We start from the raw sequence: 20985 nt of genomic DNA, 5'->3' as shown, positions 1-20985 counted from the left end.
ATCTGCAAGCATCTTTCCATACTGTCCACAGTCATGGTTCTCAACGGTACTATGTTCATTCATGCACTGATCCTCTCTTGTTTTGATAAAATGGTCTCCTATTGGCTTTTGTGCCCTCCTCTATGCCCCACTCTGACACAAATCTGATTGCAGAAATCTATCACTTAAAATACTCCAATAATTCCTAATTTCTTTACTTACAATTTGGTGTCCACTAACTTCTCCAGCACCTGCCTTATCAACCCTGTACTTGGCAATAACCCTTACAGATCTCAGAACAGGTCATGCTCTCAAGTCTCTAAGTCTTTGCACATGGATGCTGAGATCAGCCAAACTGGAGTGTCCACCCAGCATAGCTACTACTCTAAGGCCAGATGGCATTTGATTATAAATTCGTACTTAAGCACAAGTCCTAGGGTACCATGGTACTGGGTGTGATTCTGTTTATCCTTTCTCCTTATTTCCTGTTATTTGCAGTCTATTAGCAGCACTGAATTTTGTTCCTTTATGTAAAGGTAAGAGAGCTTCATCCACCCAGCCCAGCACCTAAGCCAGTCTAGGAAGAAATCACTTGGCACAAAGGGTAGACCACAGAGGGACTGCCTGAAACCAGCAGCTAGATCTCTCTAAGTATAACCTGAACAAGTATTCTGAAAAAACTTACAAAGGAACAAAATTAAGAGCCTATAGCAACTTCCATTTCTTACATTTTCATAACTTCTTGGGGCATTGAGGATAGACTTGTTCCTAACCTACGACTCCTAAATACCTACAAAAGAGGAAGCTAGCATAATTCCTCATCTTGCCTCCTTCAAAAAAAAAAAAAAAGAATTCTTAAAAGGACCTCAGATACTGTATAATTCTCTTTTGGCATTAGAGTGATTTAAGTGATCTATTTCCCAGAAGAACCCAGCAACAGTGGCCTACCTTATTCAAAAGGAAGCATCAATATTATGGAATTAGTGTTAATCTGGGTGTGTGATAAAGGTGTTGTGATTATTAATCAAAAAGAATCTTTATGCATTAGAGGTAAAATGTTTACAGGTGAAATCATATATGCCTGGGATTTGCTTTAAAATAACACAATGCGGGAAGGGGTAATCACAAATGAAACAAAACTGGCCATGAGTTTGATTATTTTTAAACTGAGAGATTAGTGCATGAGGGTTCATGATACAATTCTCTCTTCTTTTGGATGTTTTTTAAGTTCTATAACAAAACCTTTTTTAAAAAGAGAGAATCTTTACAGCTGGTTGATCCCATTTGTTTCTATAAAAGGGGAAAACCTCTACAAGACATGTCAAGGGTTTCAGATCTCCTCTAGGAGATTTTTCTGAGGGTTTCCTATAATATCATTCAGCTCCCTCTATTTGAAAAAATCTCTCCCACCCCCACCTTCCATAACTCCTATTTATTCTTCACTACTTACTGTAGAGATGCCCCTTCTTGGAAAGCCTTATCTTAATGCCATCCTCCTGTCTGTTTGTGGGAAGTGTCCCTGGAATGCTCTCCTAGCACCCCCTGCTTACTTTTATCAGGGCTGTGATCACACTACATTTTATGTATTTGCTTACTTCCCCGTTTAGAATCTGTAACAGAAGCCGAACTTTTTGAAGCTAGGAAACACATCTTACTTATCTTAAGAAAGGATCTTAAAGCACACACAATTTGCTTTATGTTTGGATTTTCTGACAGTTCTCCTAATTTAATGTCTGGCCTGATAAACTTTCTTACTTTGAGAATCTTCTACATGTGGAGAGGCCAGGAATGAAAAGTCTGTTTCAAATCCCTCAAGTCCTTAATCTCTTATGTGTCCTTTAAGTTATGCCTGAAAGCTGAAATGTTTCTTTTTTAACTCATCCCTCTCTTTTTGTATGATAGGCAGTAAGATGGAGCAAGGTAACACTTTCAATGTTCTGCATGGAAATCTTCTTAGCTAGATCACGGTGAAGTGGGAGAGCAAGGTTCTTGTCTCACAGAGTCGAAGAATGAATCTCGAGGACAAAGGAGAATGAGTAAAGTGATAGAGTTTTATTAAGTGAGGATATAGAAAAAGCTCTCAGGGGTTAGAGGGGTCCCGACAGGGTTGCCACTGAGGGCTTTTAGGGATGGTCTTTTATTGAAAGCTAACCAGTGGTTTCAATATATTTCAAACTATTCAATAGTTTCTACATTTAACTCCAAAGGGATCTTTAAAAGATCTGGGTATTCCCTTTATCCCAATGTTTAGTTACCCAAGTAAATGATGATAAATTCCTTTGAGAAAGGACTAAGGGACTCACTACTGTATATATTTGCTATGGCATTAAAAAGCCTTTCATGATGGGAATTTGGTCTCTCCAACCGATAGGTTCTAGGGATGATAAATCACTACGGTCTAAAATATGGGTAAGAGATCATGACTTTCCATTAAAGTCTTCTGTCCATCCTTTCTTGATCTCTTCTAATCACATATTTTATGCAATACCCCTTTTTGGCTACCCCTATATCTTGCCCCTAGGAATACCATGTTCTATGGACCATTTCCACAGATTCCTATAAAATCCCTGTGACTTCATAATTTATAGGACCCAATGAAAAATGAAATGTGGGGCTCTTTGTTAAGTAATTAAAGAATTACAATGAAATTCAAGATGATGACAGCATAGCATTAAACAAAGCTGGGAGCCCATTTAAGCACAACTCACACATCCATGAGGTAGCCCTGCCTTCCTGGGTCAGGTTTAGCTGACCCTCATTCCTAATTTACTGCCAATTACAGTTACTATTCCCACTTTGTTTCTGATAGTTAAATGCTGTCATCTGGCCTCTGTTATTCTGGGATTCTATCCTCTCTACTGTCATTGGGGAACCCAGTCTTGGAGCATCTCCTACCATCAGCCCTGGACTACAGAGGAGAGCTGTTACTGAGCTTCTCGGAGATGTTGGTGCTTCCTGCACTATTGCAATTCTCATCCTAGGGCCATTGCCAAACTTTTCCTTATCCAAAGTTGTATCCTACAATTGTTTGGTCCACTCCTAGACAGAGTCCCCAAGCACATTCAGGAGCTACAGCTAGATCAACTCCCACAGTTCCTGCTGGCATGTGTTAGGCCATCCTACTGCTGCTTTGTGTGCAATCTCTTCCTTTTCCTAGGATCTGCATTTTCCCACAGGTTTACTGAGATCTTATCTTAGATGAGTCTGGTGACAGATCAGGACAGGTCTTAAGGAGTGCAAGCATTGTTCTTAAGGGCATTTGCCTTATTTGAAGTCTCTGCATAGTCTTCAAGGAAGAGGAAGGCCTTTCTACTCCAATGAGGAAAAGTGGATCATTTCCACAAGTCCTGAGGATTTAGAACATTCCTTTGGGGGGAGATGAAAGTAGGTGCTTAAGTGCAACAATCCAAATATTCCATATATATAGACTTTCTATTTTTACATAGTTTAACAATGAGAATGCATCTATATAAATCCCCAAGAAATGCTATAAAAAGATATGTATTTTTATGTATATATAATATATATATTTGTATATATATATAACGTATATGGTACATATGTAAAAACGTTAAAAATATCATATGATATACATGTATATAAAAGGATAAAAACTAAATTCTCACCTATTGCAAGGGACATAGAAGGGACTTTCACTTCTATACCTTTATACTGTTTATACTTTTTTCTTGGACCTTCACTGATGAGAGTTCACTAAATCACCTCCTCAGTTCATAACATATTATCATTATTTGTCCTACTAAGGTTTTCTCTTATTTATATTATTTACTAATATTTACCTATTTATTTTTATCTTCTTCTTAGTTCTTTCCCCATACTCCACAGGCAACTATTATAATGTGTTTCTACTAACATAGTGCATTGAATCATCAATCAGATTCACAAAAACCAAGTCCTACCCAGCACCAGGCTTTATTAATGATTATTCAACTTTATAAGAAAGGAGTCATATCACATCGGAACACATCTTTCTAAATCCCTTTTCCACATTGGCATGCATTTGGATTTAGTGTGACAAGCACTATGGCCAATACAAAATGGCCCAAGGAAGCCTCTCAGTTTTGTGGGTCTCTCAATCTTTATACTCTGTAGTCATGTAGCAAGAAACACTATACAATTAACTTCCATTTTTCAATCCAGCTATGGCTCATAAAGCCATGAAGTGAAGACTAATTTATAATAAATAATCAAGACACACCAGGTATATCCTGCTATAAAGATTCCTTAGATAAGAAATTGGGATATAGCACCATCTGGAAGATCTTCAAATGCCTTCTAATTAGTAAATTCCATTAATTTGATAGCAAAAGGGTCTGGCTAAGGTCAGAACTAACTCAGGCAGGGAGAAAAGAACCAAGTATAGTCCTATTTATTAATCCCTTTACAGTGTTTTAAGTTTACCTAGCAAGAGCTAGCAGTCCTCACTAATTGTGGTAAAAATAACTTACTCTTGCAAATGTCCCTAAAACATATAACAATGTAAACGTCATAGGAGGATCCCTCCTAAACCAAGTAAGGAGCCCTGAAGCAAAGCTTTGTTTGCTTCACAGTAAATCTATTTGGGGTCCCACGTATATATGGGTCCAACATAAGCCTGCTATTTGGTTTATTACCATGTCTTTGTAGTTGCTTAGATTTTATCAATAAACATATATTAAATTATTGTATATATTTTTCAAACATCACTGAGGATTTCTTAAAATCTCCAATGATAATTTATATTTTGTTTTCAATTCAAATTTTATGCAAACCGCCCCCCCTCCTCACCTTGCCTAATAGAAGATGAGTCCTCTGACCAGCAGGATTTCCCACCTTTGGTTGTCATTCACCTCCATGTTCTTAGAGGCATTATTCCCTCTAGTTTTCATTATCTTTATCAATGACAGAGTCTAGGTAACTAAGACATTGCTAAGAAAAACTCAGTCTACCCCCTTTCAAATTAATAAATTAGTTCATGCATTTGTTTATTCAACAAATAGTTCTTGAGTCCCTACTACGTGTTTAAATGTTATGAGTTCAACAGGAGGGAAATAAAAAAACAAGTTAACCCTCAAAGAGTTTAATTTTTACTGTAAAGCGTTCCCCTTACCAAGAAGAAACTTGAGAGTATATGGGGAATACATAAGTACTTTATTCCTGCCTCTTATGATGTAAATAATAACATGCCTCCTCCTGATAACCATTGCTGTAAATTTGTAGACAATGAAATGCATCATAGTGGTTTCATATATCAGCATTTTTAGTCTCACTGCAACTTCTACCTGGAATGCATTTCCAACATTCCTTTCTTCACCTACCTCTCACTCTGCATTCAAAATACAATTTTGATCCTGACTCTTCTCCAATCACACAATGCCTCTCTCCTGAGACCCAAAGCACCCTGAGCATCCTTGATCAAACAGTCTCTTGAAGAGATCTATTTATGTGTCCGTCCAGCCTACCAGCCTAAAATTTCCTCGAGAGCAGATACTGTATCATACTCATCTTTATATATCCAGCTCCAACCACAGTCCTTGCCACAGAGCACGTAATCATTGTAATCATTAAATATTGAAGAGAAAACTCAACTAAAATAACTTCTTGGAACAGAACTTTGAGTTTATACAATCATAGTCACCTCAATATGAACTCTGTGGCTAAACACAATAGTTAGCTTTTGACACAGGGAATTTGAGGAGCAGAGAAAGGACCACTGGCAATCTAGCAAAGTGGTTTTCAAACTTTGCTTTTTGGATTTAAGCTAGCGACTGTTTAGTGTTTATTTTTTGTGTACATATTTTGAGGTGACCCTTTTTTTCTAAATAAAGTATGAGCAGAAACATCAACAAATGAAAGAGCTAAAAGTGAGCGAGCTAGTTGAGATCAGAGGAAATGATGAGGAAAACAGACATAGTGCCTTAGAACTCCTACTGCTCCTTGAAGCTCACTGTGGCAATCATCTGGACGCAGTAAGGACTGTCCTTGGCTGGAGCACCGAACCAAATTTGATGTGCAGTGACTCTGTTCCTCCATCTCTGCTCACTGCATGATCACTTATTTCAATTTTTTTTTTTGAGTTGGGCAAATAGATTCTGAAACTGCCAACTTCATCTCTATTCAGAAGTATCAAGTGTTCATGGCTTCCAGGATTCTGAAGTTACTACAGAATCTAAGGAGGGGGTTCTATAAGTGATACATAATTACCTGCTTCACACGTTTATTATCTTTCCTATTACTTAACATACATTGTATAAAAAGTGTTAAAGAGCAACGTTGCTCAATTTATAACATGCATATGAAGCATGTGGGATCTTGTTAAAACGAAGGTTCTGACTCAGTAAGTCAGGAGCAAAGTTGGATAGTCTACAGTTCTAACAAGCTCCCAGGTGATGCCAATGCCGCTGGGCCACAGAAGGTGCTTTGAGAAGCAATAAAGGATGCAAAACAATGGGTGAGCTACAGTCTCCAACTCTCACCAAGTTCAGTCTCACAGGAGGCACAGGCCTAACTATAAGAACTCAAATACAAGGCAGCAAAGCACAAGTAATAAAGAGAATGACGAACACCAAGCAGGCCATAGTGGGAAATTTGCAACATGGGTGGTTTTCAAAATCTCACTTTAAGTGCTTTAAGTGAAAAAGAAATAAGAAAAACCTTCAAGAAATCAGTCCATAGGTCCCCGAAAAACTAAATACTTTCTCCAGATTTCTGGTCCCTTTCTGCTCATTGTCTTAGCATTAGGGAATTGGGATTTTGTTTACTATTACGAGCATACTTCTGCTTTCTCATCCCAGAGACAGCAGGAAAGGAAGATGGATCCTAGAGATAGGAAGCTGGAAAATGCTAGCTTCCTCATGGTTTCTGGAAACAGCTTCCTAGACTGGGTAAGTCACCTGACAGAGATGTCACCTTGCAGAGATAGTAAAACTATCAAGCCCCAAAACTATGCTTGTCATCAAACAGCCTGGCCCGCTCTTATGCATAGGTGTCCAGGTGTCAAACTGAAAGGAAAGACAGATGCAGATCTGCCCACATGCACAGCCGTGAACTGCTTTGGAAAATTCCACGGTGTGTGACAGGTTACTTTTCTGTACTCTCACATTTTGTTAACAGGCTAACAGCCGTACTTTCAAAGCACAGTTTTACAAACCTGGATATCTTTGTAATGAAACCATAAAATCACAGGATTGAAAGCCACATTGATACCATCCTGTGAATGTGCATCAGGATTTCACTCTCAGAACACTGCTTCCAGGAAACAGCACAATAGCCAAACTAACCTGCAGCCAAGCAGTGAGCAAACAATCCTCTTGCTGAAAGAATTGGCTCTGAATTTCATCAAGCTCTCTTTCTCAGAAAGAAAACTCTGGCTCGGCAGTGTTCCCTCATCTTTTTTTCCAAACTGATGATACTGCAGTAATGTGCTGGACTCTGTAGAAGGAAACACAGGGTATGTGGAATAACACCAGGCTTTAGGCTTTGGGCAATGCCTCCTAAGTCCAAGTTTCTTATCCATAAAACAAAAGTAATAAAATCTATTACAGTGACCTGACAAGATATTGTGAAGATTTAAAAAAGCCAATGTATGTGAAAGAACCACAGAAAGTACAAAATAATGATAGTGATAACCAATATTTATTGAGTGAATACTACGTACCCAGAATTTTCTATGTATTACCTGATCTTATACTCAGAGTAATCCAGTAAGTAGGAATTATAGTCATTATTTTACAGATAAGGAAACTGAGGCTAAGAGAGTTTACATCATTAGTAAGTAGCCAAGCATAATGCACATTTGTTATTTCTTGGTTCCCAGCATCGTCTCTTTCCCACAGCATTCCAACTTCCTTATAGGGAATTGTATCTCATTCGTTAAGAATAGTCTTCAGAGGGGCACCTGGGTGGCTCAGTCATTAAGCGTCTGCCTTTGGCTCAGGTCATGATCCCAGGGTCCTGGGATCAAGCCCTGCATCGGGCTTCCCGCTCTGCATCGGGCTTCCCTCTCTCACTGTGTCTCTCTCTGTCAAATAAATTAAAAAATCTTAAAAAAAAAAAAAAAAAGAACAGTCTTCATAGGTAAGAAATAGTTGACTCCATTACAAAAGGTCAAGGGCTGGATTCTTCTTTCCGCTAGACTGGTACTGGAAGAGGGACAAAATGTAGCCACTCTTTTCTGGGACTTTGATCCTTGAGGAAGTAGTGTGAGGCTTTAAAAAATGGTGAGTCCCATTCAATCAGAAGCAGCATCTTGATCTATTTCTATTTTGAGAAATTTCCTGTAGTTCTTGCTTCTTTAACTCTCCCCAAACTACAGTTTCTGCCTATGTCAGGATATGATTCTCCAATCTTCAGATTTGTTATACCTTGACAGTTTGTCAATATATTTACTTTTTGTTTAAGTTAGCCAATATTTGGGTTTTTGCAATCAAAACAAGCTAGCTGATATACCAAGCCAGGATCTCAACCCACAGTAGCATAATTTCTCCATATCTGTAAGTAAAGTCCATGCATGAAACCAATTAATGATACTATCTCTTAGTAGGTCACTTCAAGTATTAAAACATACAGTGTTTCTCATTTCCAACAGCTGTATTAATCCATGACCCCCATATTAATTCATATAACTTACCTTCTAAAAATAAATGTAAAAATTATTTCTCAAGGATAATTTAGAAATTCTCTTATGTGCTATAGATTTAAGGTGAAATCACTGAGTCATTTGGGAAATTGAGCTGATAGGAACCTATGAGATCATTTTCAGCTACCTTTGTATAAATATAAATATCAATAATTTAATGAAAACAACATCTGGCAGGCTTAAACATTCTTCTTTAATTTGGTATAGGATGCAACGGCTACACAGCCTAGATGCAATGCATTATAGGTAAGTCTCACCAAATACAAACTGTAAACAAAGACTACAGAAACAAAATTTATCTTTCTGAGCTTTGTGTTTTTTCAAATTTAAGAAATCTCCAGGCACTGTTAAGTAAGTATATTATTCCAGCAGCTTCTGGAGTAGTCTAAATGATCATCATGGACATCAAACAACAGAGAGCTTTCAAAAAGAAAAAAAGAAAAATGGTTCAGCCCCAGTTTAATTTCCTCTCTACTTTCAAAAGAACATATATTCACCGGGATGCTTGGGAAAAGAACTTTCTTCCATTCTCTTGACACTTTTTTGTTTCTGCTAGATGAAAAAAAGAAGCCATAAACTGATCTGGGCACTTAGATTTGCAGCTTTATAAAGAAGGGACTGTAAAGCCAGGCATGTTACATGTGGGAGAGGGAAAGGGAAGCACAGCAATGGGCTGCTACATTTGTCTGGAGCTGTTACCACTCACCCCGAGGTAGGGTCAGTTCTTCAGTTCTTCATGAAAGAAACAAAATGTAATACACATGCATCACACTGGAATATGTACATAGGACCGAATGAAATTTTCAAAATTCTCTGCCACATGCAAAAAAGCACTCACATTTGTTAAATATCATTTTCCCCACTCCAGGGTTGAAAGATTTTCATTTGGCAGGTATTTTTTGAGCACTTTGAGGGACTATGTTAAGCATGCTTTGATCTCAAATCAATACCTCACTCACTCGGAAGTTCCAAGCCAAGGGACCATCTTATAAAACATTACAGAGTCTTTCTAGTAATGCTGGTAACCCAATCTGGTTGAATATGCCCAAGTGGAAACCACAGAACGCTGAATTTCATCATATATAAGATGTTATCAGAAAGTAGGCTTTATACATTTAAGCAAAGTATAATTTTAGCAAAGTAAATAAAGACAATTTGGTCAAATATTTAATTTGATGCTGACTTTTATTGAATGTGTGATTTTAGAATCATGTAAGTATTAAAAATACTTGATCTAAAATAATGAATTCTGTCCAATTAGAAGTTTTGAATAACCATATCCTAAAAAAAAATTAGATGAATGAAAATACGGGTATAGAATCTCCTCAGAAATCTCAAATGGAATTATTTGATGGATTTGGAACATAATTAAAGAAATTTCTATTCACTTCTTTGAACATATTCAGAGAGAAGTTTAGAAGTCTTGGTATACATAGAACAGAACCCTTCTATAAAGACACTGCAGGAAAAAATACCTATAATGACATGGTCCAAGAATATCACCTTTACCCTCAAAGTTACTATTTTTAACGCTTTCATTCACAATTTATTTCAAAAATTGGTCTAATGCTTTCACTCCATGAAAGCATTTCAGCAAAATGTCCTTTTAACAGGATAAACTTCTCTTCAGCTTGTAAAGACTACATCCCACTCTTAAACAAGCAATCCTTGTTTCATACTTGCAGCACCATCCAACAGAACTGGAGAGGTAACTCTTTTTGTTTTGTAAATATTTTTGTTCTAAATCTTACTACTCACACACTTTTTGTGGAGCCAAAGTGGGGGAAAATAAGAAATAAAATCAATATTTGTATTTTAAACTTGGAAATATGATGAGAAGATATGATGTGTGCACGTGTGTGTTGCCTACTCTCTAGAACGTAGGCTCACAGAGTAATAGCTCCTCTTCTTCCTATTACAGAGATCAATAATCTTTTTCTCTCAGTAAAAATGGAAGCTAGCATTTATTGAGTAGTTATGTGCCAGGTACCATACTATATTCTTCAGGCCCTTTGTCTCATTTTACTCATCCAAGAACGCCATGACTAAGGTTAGATTCAAACTATAGAAAACTTTGAAGTTATTCATTGAAAAATTATTTATTGAGAAAGTACTATCAGCCACTATTCTGAGCTCTGAAGACAAAAGAGTAAACAAAAAAACACAAAGTCACTGTTCACATATAAAGAACAAAGAACTTAAAAGCATTCACAGGTAAAAGAAAATCTTTAAGTATAACAATTCAACTAAAAACAAATCTATAGTTACAATGGGAGCCAGAAAAATGTTGAGAAAATGTATTCAATGGGGGCCCCGGTGGCTCAGTCCTTAAGCATCTGCCTTTGGCTCAGATCATGGTCCCAGGGTCCTGGGATCGAGCCCCACATTGGGCTCCCTGCTTGGCAGGAAGCCTAATTCTCCCTCTCCCACTCCCTCTGCTTGTGTTCCCTCTCTTGCTGTGTCTCTCTCTGTCAAATAAATAAAATCTTAAAAAAAAGAAGAGAAAAGAAAATGTATTCAAAAATATATTCAAAAGTCAATCTGGATTTGTATATCCAACTAGATTATCATTCGAGAATGAGGGCAAAACAAGGAAGTTATTAGATGAAAACAGATTTCCCCCATTAAGACATCCTAAATAAAAGCACCTAAAATATATTTCTAGAAGAAAACAAATGATCCCTGAAAGGAGATCAAAAAGCACACAATGGTGAGCAAAGTAGATTCCAAAAAATACCGCAGTGATGGTGGTGATCATTATCCTTTGTGTATGGATGTCATCTTACCCATCCTAAAAATTATATATATACACATATTTACATATTTAAACTTGAAAAATATTATTTTCCTTTAAAGAAATTAACCTGAATATAGTACCATTTGTATGAAGAGAAAATAAAGTCCTATCTTCTTTTAAGAATAATTATGAATAATGGCTTCTTCTAGGTTCTGCTGTTTTAATCAGTTTGATTTTTATCTTTTTCTATGCTCAAATTGTCACAGCTTGGCCAATGAAAGCTCTTTTTAAGTTGGCTTCTGAGTCCTGTCAACACCACATCAGAACATTTCAAAGCATACTTGCTTTCTGGCAACAAAAGTTTCCAGCTTAATCTTGAAATATCTCTTCCCAAGGCATAGAATTAGCTCCTCCTAGAAGCACTGATATTTTTAGTTAAGTTTTACCATTTCTCTATGATAGCCCTACTTGAAAGTTTAACTCCTCACAACACTATCAATGAACCTCTTTATTTTATGATTTGATAGACCAAATAATTTCTTGCTTTTTTATTCAAATTCATATAATGACTTAATTTTTAAAAATCTGCCCATAAAAATTAAAGTCTAGGAGACAGTGCTAATAATTTGAGTCATTTGCAATATCTGTATTCTGTGTATGATTTTATGCACATTTATTGAATCACTCAAAGCTATTTCAGCCCAATGCTTCTAATTATTTTCAGGAAGTTTCATAATTTTTCTAATTTTTATAGGGCTATATTTCTAAGAGCTGCCATCGTCTTTAGTAAGTTTTATAATTACTTATAATTACTTTTTGTTCAACTATGAGAGAAAAATTTTAAAGTCAACTACTTGAAAAATGCTAAGAAATATGCTTTATCCCTCCATACACAGAGACAAAAAACGAAGAGCTTTGATAGTTAATTTTTTTAACTCAAATAATAAAAGTATTATATCTGTAAATAATAAGGTAAATTAAAATTGGAAAACACCTTTCAGTCTTTGCTTGTAGAGAACGTGAGATTTGTATGCAGAAAGACAAACTATTCATCTAAGCCCTCACAGAAAAAGCATCTTTAGATCTCTTCGATAATATTTACATGGCCAAATGGTACCTTCTGGTGCAAGACTGATTGAAACTGACACTTTTAACAGTATGATTGCTCCAACTGGAGAAAGGACTCCTAAGGATAGAGTAGCAATGCTCAATTAAAAGTGCCTGAATATTATAGAAAATGATACTGATTATCTTGCCTCTGAACCTCAAATTAATTTTGAAAGATAACTGTCTACAATTTAAGTAAGACTGCCTCTATTATGTGATTTATGAGAACTATCTTGAACCTCTTGGCCACTTAACATATGACTTTTCAAAAAGTAACTGAGAGGGGCGCCTGGGTGGCTCAGTCCTTAAGCATCTGCCTTAGGTGTAATCACCTATCTGGCTCCCTGCTCTGCGGGAAGCCTGCTTCTCCCTCCCCTACTCCCCCCTGCTTGTGTTCCCTCTCTCACTGTGTCTCTCTCTGTCAAATAAAAAAATAAAAATCTTTAAAAAAAAAAAAAGGAATTGAGAAATGTGTTTCTTTTTCTGGCTGGAATTTAGTTAAGAGGTTTAATAACAATAACTTGAGATATAGCATCTAGATACATGAATATTTATAATCTTTGTTTAGCTTTGCCAAAACCAAGCTGCAATTAGAATCCAAATTCTTCACCAAACCATTAGGGTTTTTTAACAGAATAAAAACAAAAAGTGATTTTGGCTGAATCTGAAATGATAATTTGTCCCAAACTGTTGCCATTAGGTCCTATATTCATTCCAAAGGGAAAGCCAAGTGGAGAAATTGAATCTACATTAAAAGGTAGGCTTTCCTGAGGCTGCTTTTATTCTAGTATCATCAGTCAATATATAATTAAATATTTTGTTAGAGTAAAAAATGTGGTATTTTTCCCCCGAGACAATATAGAAATCCCAACTAGGTTGTGTTGTATGTGCCAATTCCAATTGTCTGATACAAAGTAACTCTAAGACTGTATTGAGAAGGTCTCTGAGGAAGATCTGGGGCTCAGTGAGGAAGGGTCAGTTCAATATTAGCCAAGAATGGAGTTCTAGAAACATTTTTTTGGCCATCTGGACTGCAAAACAACTAGAGAGGATTCCTTAGGACATGATCTCTACTTTTTAAAAGATTAAATATTTTTTTGCCACTTTTAAATTGACTCAGAACATCTGATACATTTTGGTTTCTATAAATAACTCTGAAACTAAATTTTTATGATATCCACTCACTTGCCATTCAATTTAATAGCAAAAGAATATTTGAGTGCCTGCCAAGAACACATATGTTTGGAACTGGGAATCAAACAGTGAAAAAAATATAGATGCAATTTTGCCCTCATTGGGCTCTTGAATTATCAGGCAGGTAATAATTTTGATAATAATAGTCTAAATAAACAGTTGTATCATGCTTTGCAAATGTACTTTTAAACATTAAACCTTCTTTGAATTCCTTGGAAAAGCCCAATTTTTCCATGATGTATTTGTTCAATACATTGTGAGATTTGGTTTGCTAATAATTTTGTTCAGGAATTTTGCATCTCTATTTCACAAGGGAGAATGACTTTTAATCATCTGTTACCAAAAAAAAAAAAAATCCTTGTTTGGTTTTAGCCTCATAACAATATTAGCCTCATCAAATTATTTGGGAAGTGTTACTTGTTCTTTTCTCTGGAGGGATTTCTATGGCTTTGGAATTATTTGTTTCTTGATGATGTGTTATAACTTGCTTTTGAACTTATCTAAATCTGTTTTATTTGTCTTTTCTGTTTTGGTTTTCATTTTGGCTTTTTTAACAGGAAAGGGGCTAGATTTTTAAATACTGATCTAATTTCTTTAGATATTATTGGTCTATTAAGATTTTCTGGGTTTTATTTATACTTCATTTGGTTTTGCTAAGTAATTTTTTGTGTGTGAAATTGTCCATTAGAAGTAAGTTTTTTAATAAAAGTGTGTTCATTCTTCACAGTATTGTAATTTTATTCTGTATCCATAGATTTGTCCCTTTCTCTCCCTTTTCTTGGGTAAATTTCACCAGAGTAGGTACAGAATATATACCTTCACCCAATTAGCTTTTTTCCTCACAACTTGAATCAATCTGGTCAACTTTTTTGGCTTTATACAAAAAGGCATAAAATTGCCAAAAAAATGATAGGCCTTTTGTTGGTAAACTACTAATATTAAACTTCTCAGTTATTAAGGTATATTTGTAATTATTCTGTGTTGAGACCCATAAAGAGCAACCATTCTTTCATTTTTATGAAATAAATATCCAACTCTTCCTCATGGCCAATAACAGCATGATGTTTTCTTTTTAGAGTCTTTCTTTTTAAATTTTTACTTACAAGCCCTATTAAGTCCTAGAACTGAACTTAATATTAGATTCTAGAACTAATATTAGATTCTAGATCTACCTGCTAGAACAACTACTCTAAAGACAGAAGTAGTTTAGTGGTTGCCAAAGTTGAGGGTATATAAAATAAAAGAATGATCTTAAGAACCCAAATGCCCAATATGTTATTTTATTTAATACTGGTCTAGAATAAGAACATTATACAAAGTGGGTGAGTGGAGGCAAAGGTCTCCTACCCAGAGGAAATCTTTGCTCCAGATAAGCTTCCCATTGCCAATTTTCTTATTAAGACCTCCGACACTGTGCCCTCTGGCTGTTTTCTTATCTGCCAGCACATACGTCTTCCAGTTTTCCACAACCCCCAAAACTCACAGCTTTAGCCCAGTCCATGAAGATTTCCTATTGGTTTGTGTTATAAAAACTATAAGGACACTACCTGAGATAACTTTAACTAATTAGAAGGATTTTATATTTCCAGTAAGAGTCTGAGCAAACGGACTCCAATGTCCATAAGACCTGAGAAGAAAATTATGCCTACCAACGCTTTGGCTCTCTCTTCTTTCTCCCTTCAGTTCTGTGATGGCACACCTCAGCAGGTGTCAGATGAAGTGATTTTGTTCCTAGGACTGAATAGGATGATAAGAACTAGTTATATCTTAGTTACCTACATATCCCTTCTTTGGGGGCAATAAAGGAACACATAGTTCTTTACACATGGAAGTCTCAACACCCGTTGAATGAATGAACTAATGACAAACAAGTGAAAGTTGGCAGTGAGTCCTTGGAATCACAAGGTCTAAGGTAAGTTTCTCTACATTTCAGAAAATACAGATATTTATCTGTTTCTCAGTTTTTACTTCTGCTTCATGAAAGTAAATTGCAATGATCTTAGTCATTCCCAGATAAGGGATGACTATTTTTCTTTCAAGGATAATTAACTCAAAAAAAAAGTTCACAGAAGTAACCTAATAGGGAAATTGCTATTTGTTTTTTTTTTTAATTATAAAGTGTGACAAGAAAACCAGCAATAAAAATGAAGAACTGATATATGCTACAACACAGATGCACCTTGAAATCATTGCCTAAGTGAAATTTATATGAAATATCCAGAAGAGGCAAATCTACAGAGACAGAAGTAGCTTAGTGGTTGCCAAAGTTGAGGGAGGAGAAAATACCACTAATGAGTATGAGATTTCTTTTGGAGGTAATAAATTGCTCTACAATTAGATTGTGGTAATTGTTGTACAATTCTGTGAATATACTATAAAGCATTGAATTGTATACTTGCAATGGGTGAATGGCATGGAATGTACATTACATTTCAATGAAGCTGTTTTTAAAAAGTAAAGATTAAGTGACTTGTTCAAAATTACATGACTAGTTGGTGAAGCCAGAACTGTAACCCACATTTTCCCAACTAGAACAAATCTTTTCTCTCACTCTGCTGTTGTCTTGTGTGTTTCTGCACCCTCATTTTCTGACAATCTTCATTTCCTTTTTTTTTTTTGTCATTCGCGTATTTATATTAAGTTCTCCTTCTTTGTTCTCATTTCTTAATTCCTCAAAAACTCTCACGCTGTCCCTGTCCCATTGTTAACTGGCCTACATTTTAATGATCACAGTGCAGCTTTATTTTTTATTTGGCTATACCTCCAGGTGACGTCTGATACTATTGATCTATTTTGTCCACCAAAAGGACATATGGGACTAAGCACATGAAACTGGGTGGATGAGACTTTGGAGAAGAAGTATGTGAGTGGCAAGTGGGAAACCACTTAACAAAAGAATGATTCTGTTGCTGGAATCTTATTACATTCACAGACATGAGAGACCTACGAGGGTTGTTTAACTCGATACTCTTACCCAGGAGATTGACTTACAGCTGGTGTGTGAGAAATGCCATTTTCCAGATAACTTCCTCTCCTGTTACAAAGTCTAGCTATGGCTTCCTGCAAAGTGCTGGATCTTCTCCATGTTCGAGTGTTTGAGACACTTATCTTATCTTTCCCCGTCTGTGCTGGCTTTTTCCACTCATCTTTTTTTAATTTTAAGTGTCCTACTGTAGGAAGATTAATTCTTCTCTATTGAGTTCCATTCTTTTTTCAATATTTGTGCAGACATTGTAATATACCCAACTGGGATAGAGGAAGGTGTAAGGTAAATAGTAGTTCATACTATACAAGAAAGTCATAAGATAATGCCTTTTTTTTTTTTCTCTCTGCAGGATATGACTGGATTACCTTAATCAAATTTAAGAAATAAAAATGGACATCTTGTCCACCATTGTCAATCACTAGGAATGTGATTCAATGTTATTAGCAGGTGACTTTTTTTTCTCTTTTCCAAATGAAGATGTCTAATGTAAATTATCACTGGTTTTTAAGTTGCAAACTAGATTTGTTTTCATCATTTGAAATATTCTCTGGTGGCTTTAAGCAACTTTTATATACTTACTTTCCATAGTTATCATTTACTTTCCATTTGTCCCAAATTATTTGGGTAAATTGTGAAATTTTTGTGGGAAAAATATGTTAATATTGGCAAGTTCACACTGTTCAACTTAACACATAGTAGTAAATAATAGTAGGACTTGCTTAAATCCACTGGGTGGTGATGGGGAGGTGCCAGGAGAAGGAAAGGTTAAACTGTGGAAAGTCAAGGGGGAACAAGGGAGTAGAAATAAAATTGGTCTGGATACAGACATAGGAGAAGTAAAACCCAAGCTAGAGCCTTTATGCAACACTGTTATATTTCACATGGTTAAAAAGGAAGGATTACATGTAGCAGACAATGTTAGTTGCTTACCCCATAGCCATTCTCTCCCTTTTTCCTTGCTAACAAAACCCACTTGTTTTGGGGCTGGCATTGTGCCCAGTTCCAAGGACTGGATTATGGCTAGTCTTATCGATCATGACTTTAATGTTTCCTCTTGATTCCTCCCTATTTGGGATGATGCCATGTCATAGTGATGCTTAGAACTTCAGCAACCATCTTGCCACATGATGCAAAAAAAAGAAGGACAAAAATTAAATGTGCCATTGAACCTTCCTGAACCCACACCTCTGCAGGAGGCCACAGCCAGACCTGCGCCGGAACCATGTTTCACAACCAGGATGACAATGATGTCACTGTTTGGAGCCCTCAGGACAGGATTCATCAAATTGAGTATGCAATGGAAGCTGTCAAGCAAGGTTCAGCCACAGTTGGTCTGAAAACCCACGCAGTGTTGGTTGCATTGAAGAGAGCACAGTCAGAGCTTGCAGCTCATCAGAAAAAAATTCTCCATGTTGACAACCATATTGGTACCTCAATTGCGGGACTTACTGCTGATGCTAGACTGTTATGTAATTTTATGCGCCAAGAGTGTTTGGATTCCAGATTTGTATTTGACAGACCTCTTCCTGTGTCTCGTCTTGTATCTCTAATTGGAAGCAAGACCCAGACACCAACACAACGATATGGCCGGAGACCATATGGTGTTGGGCTGCTTATTGCTGGTTATGATGATATGGGCCCTCACATTTTCCAAACCTGTCCATCTGCCAACTATTTTGACTGTAGAGCCATGTCCATCGGAGGCCGTTCTCAATCAGCTCGTTCTTACTTAAAGAGACATATGTCTGGGTTTATGGAGTGCAATTTGAATGCACTGGTTAAACATGGTCTGCGTGCCTTACGAGAGACACCTCCTGCAGAACAGGACCTAACTACAAAGAATGTTTCCATTGGAATTGTTGGTAAAGATTTGGAGTTTACGATTTATGATGATGATGATGTATCCCCACTCCTGGAAGGTCTTGAAGAAAGACCACAGAGAAAGGCACAGCCTGCTCAACCTGCTGAGGAACCTGCAGAAAAGGCTGATGAACCGATGGAACATTAAGTTATAAGCCAGTCTGTATGTTTATTATCAAATCTGTAAGAATGCAGGAACATGTACTGATGACAATAATCTATACTTAGAAATCAGTACAGATGTGTTTTTCCCTAGCAACTTGTCTGAAACCATATAATGGTGTGCATTTTTCTTTGAGAGGGTCTATATAATCATTTTCTAGAAAGTATAGGTATCTATACTGATGTTTTTATATGAAGAACATAGTGTCTTTGTGGTTTTAAAGACAACTGTGGAATAAAATTGTTTCACCTGCCAAAAAAAAAAAAATGTGCCGAGGAACAGAAAGGTACAAAGAAAGTGGGTCCTTGATGACATCACAGAGCTTATGAACTAGATGTACTGCCTCTTCCAATACGCTTTGCAATGTAAGAGAATAAAATGTCTCAAATGCTCAGTTGGGTATTTAACTGCAGACCTAGCATCCTAACTGAAACAGTAGCAAAGTACTTTCACACCATCAAGAACATATATGATGTGAAGCATTACAAAAATATCTAAGCCTTTGATCAGACTTAGATAATATAAGCCTTTCCTGAAGCTCAACTGTCCTACCTAAGTAGGAAAGGGAGTTTCTTCTCTCTGAGATTCCCCCTCTGGAGAGCAGAGGTGAAAGGCAGAGTTAAGGATAAGCAATGGTACTTCTCTGGGTCCCCTCTGAGTCTTGAGGTACAATTCACAACAAGAACCATCCTATAAGAAAACAGTGGATGATTATTAAGCTTTTAGAACTTTTCCTCAAGAAGACAAGCTGTTGCATTAGCTGATGTCATCCGATAATCTTTTGTTTAATTTATATTTCTGGGTATTGCTACACACAGCACAGAAGACATACCTGCGTACCTAAAAGGAGAGGGCACGTTTCATATTTACAAACAGTCCTGGCTGCAGATCAGCACTGGAGCCTGGGAATGCATAGCTATGTTAATAGCACGCCTCCTATGCCCTCTGCCCATCCCCCAGTGGTACCCTTAGCCATACCCCTTTATTACTTTCAATAATGAAAGTAAATGGTATGAAAATGTGCCAACACACCAAATACTGTTTTCATATATCTGTCTTGTTGGTAGAAACTTTAATGGAACCTTAAAGGGCTAATTGGAATTGTCTAGATGAGAGAGGATATTTACTAGCAGGCAGAGCTGGATTTACAAAGATTCCAAGACAATAGAGATGCAAGCAGTTATTATGGCAGACATGAGGGAGCCACAGGAGGCAGGGGTAGCCGATGGGAAGGGAGGGGCTTTCTGTCTGTACTGAAAAATTTAGCCCCAAAGGAGACAGCTAGATGTTGGGGGATTTTAGGCAGGGAAGTAAAAGATCATTCTGGCAGCTTAGGACAGGATGAAGTGGAATGAAAGGAGTCTGGAGGTAAGAAGAAAACAATCACAACAAAAAAAAAGATGACAGTGGCAATGAGTATGAATCAAGAAATATCAAGAGACAGACTGGAGGACTTAGCAACCACTTAAATGTAAGGGTAATGGCACCCGGGGAGGTTTGAGGATAACTCACTTCCTACAATCAACTGGGATGGAGAGTTATGACATCTTTTATAGTACAGAAGAAAAAGGAGTTGGGTTGTGTGTGAAGGGAAAGAAGGAGATAATAAATATACTTTTTAGAGTGTCAAGTTTGAGGCACTCACAGTTTATTCAAGTAAAGCTGTCCAACAAATCAGAGGCTCCCAGGCCTTTCAGGTTTCACACACCTACAAAATTTTCAAATAAATATGAGGAACCACTTTCAGTCTGCCAATTCTTTCTTTTGCTAGGTCAGGATATGTTTCCTTAAAAAACTATCATCTATTTATATTGACGTTCCATTCTTATAAAAGGGTATTTCAACACCAAAAATTAAGGTGCGAATCTTGATATAAAAGTCAATTTATTGAACTACGGTAACTTGCCTTCAATTTAAAACTCAACTGAAGTGCTTTTTTTTTTTTTTCCAGTTCTTCTTATACCAATGTAATTCTCATCACTGATTTACAACAGACCACAAACGGCACTGGAAACCACTGATACAGACGACTTGAGAGCCCCAGTAGAGAAGCTTTAGCTAAAGATCTGCAATCATAAGCATATTATTTGAACCAGACAAACAGATCATCTAAAGTACTGTTTATCTGGCACTTTCTGTATGATAAAGGCTTTACGTATATCACACTTCAAAAGCTCAACAACTCTAGGAGGTAAGAGAGGGTAGCTCATTTTTACAGTTGAGGACATTGAGACTGGAGATATTAAGTTACCCAAGATCACAAAGCAGGAACTGGCAGAGCTAATATTCAAGATTTCTCTAACTCGAAGCTCTGTGCTTTC

The 20985-nt window shown here is 36.7% G+C and overlaps 2 protein-coding genes across 31 annotated transcripts in view; one reads left to right on the top strand and one right to left on the bottom strand.

Annotated features, from left to right (window-relative positions):
• The window catches only part of GRXCR1 (glutaredoxin and cysteine rich domain containing 1), a 309082-nt gene that overhangs the window by 208509 nt on the left and 79588 nt on the right, over positions 1 to 20985 (bottom strand). For 10 of the 30 annotated variants that reach the window (XR_010409369.1, XR_010409355.1, XR_010409356.1 and 7 more), the window contains one exon: positions 7260 to 7410. The exons of 15 other annotated variants lie outside the window; for them this stretch is intronic. The gene's annotated coding sequence lies outside the window, so the exon portion shown is untranslated. Of the gene's footprint in view, positions 1 to 7259; positions 7411 to 15304; positions 15393 to 20985 lie in introns of all 30 variants that reach the window. 5 more of the 30 variants (XR_010409353.1, XR_010409349.1, XR_010409351.1 and 2 more) reach the window with 1 other exon arrangement.
• LOC123848608 (proteasome subunit alpha type-1-like) lies at positions 17864 to 18917 on the top strand. Its single transcript, XM_045881226.3, has one exon. It carries the CDS (start codon positions 17864 to 17866, stop codon positions 18647 to 18649), a length of 786 nt encoding a protein of 261 aa, XP_045737182.1. The 3' UTR covers positions 18650 to 18917.

This window comes from Mirounga angustirostris, unplaced genomic scaffold (assembly GCF_029215605.1).
Source record: "Mirounga angustirostris isolate CCGP_5_RB_7025 unplaced genomic scaffold, mMirAng1.0.hap1 SCAF_2, whole genome shotgun sequence".
NCBI classification, from domain to species: domain Eukaryota; kingdom Metazoa; phylum Chordata; class Mammalia; order Carnivora; family Phocidae; genus Mirounga; species Mirounga angustirostris.
The sequence above is the reverse complement of the archived record's forward strand: the minus strand, read 5'-3'. Positions and strand labels throughout refer to the sequence as shown.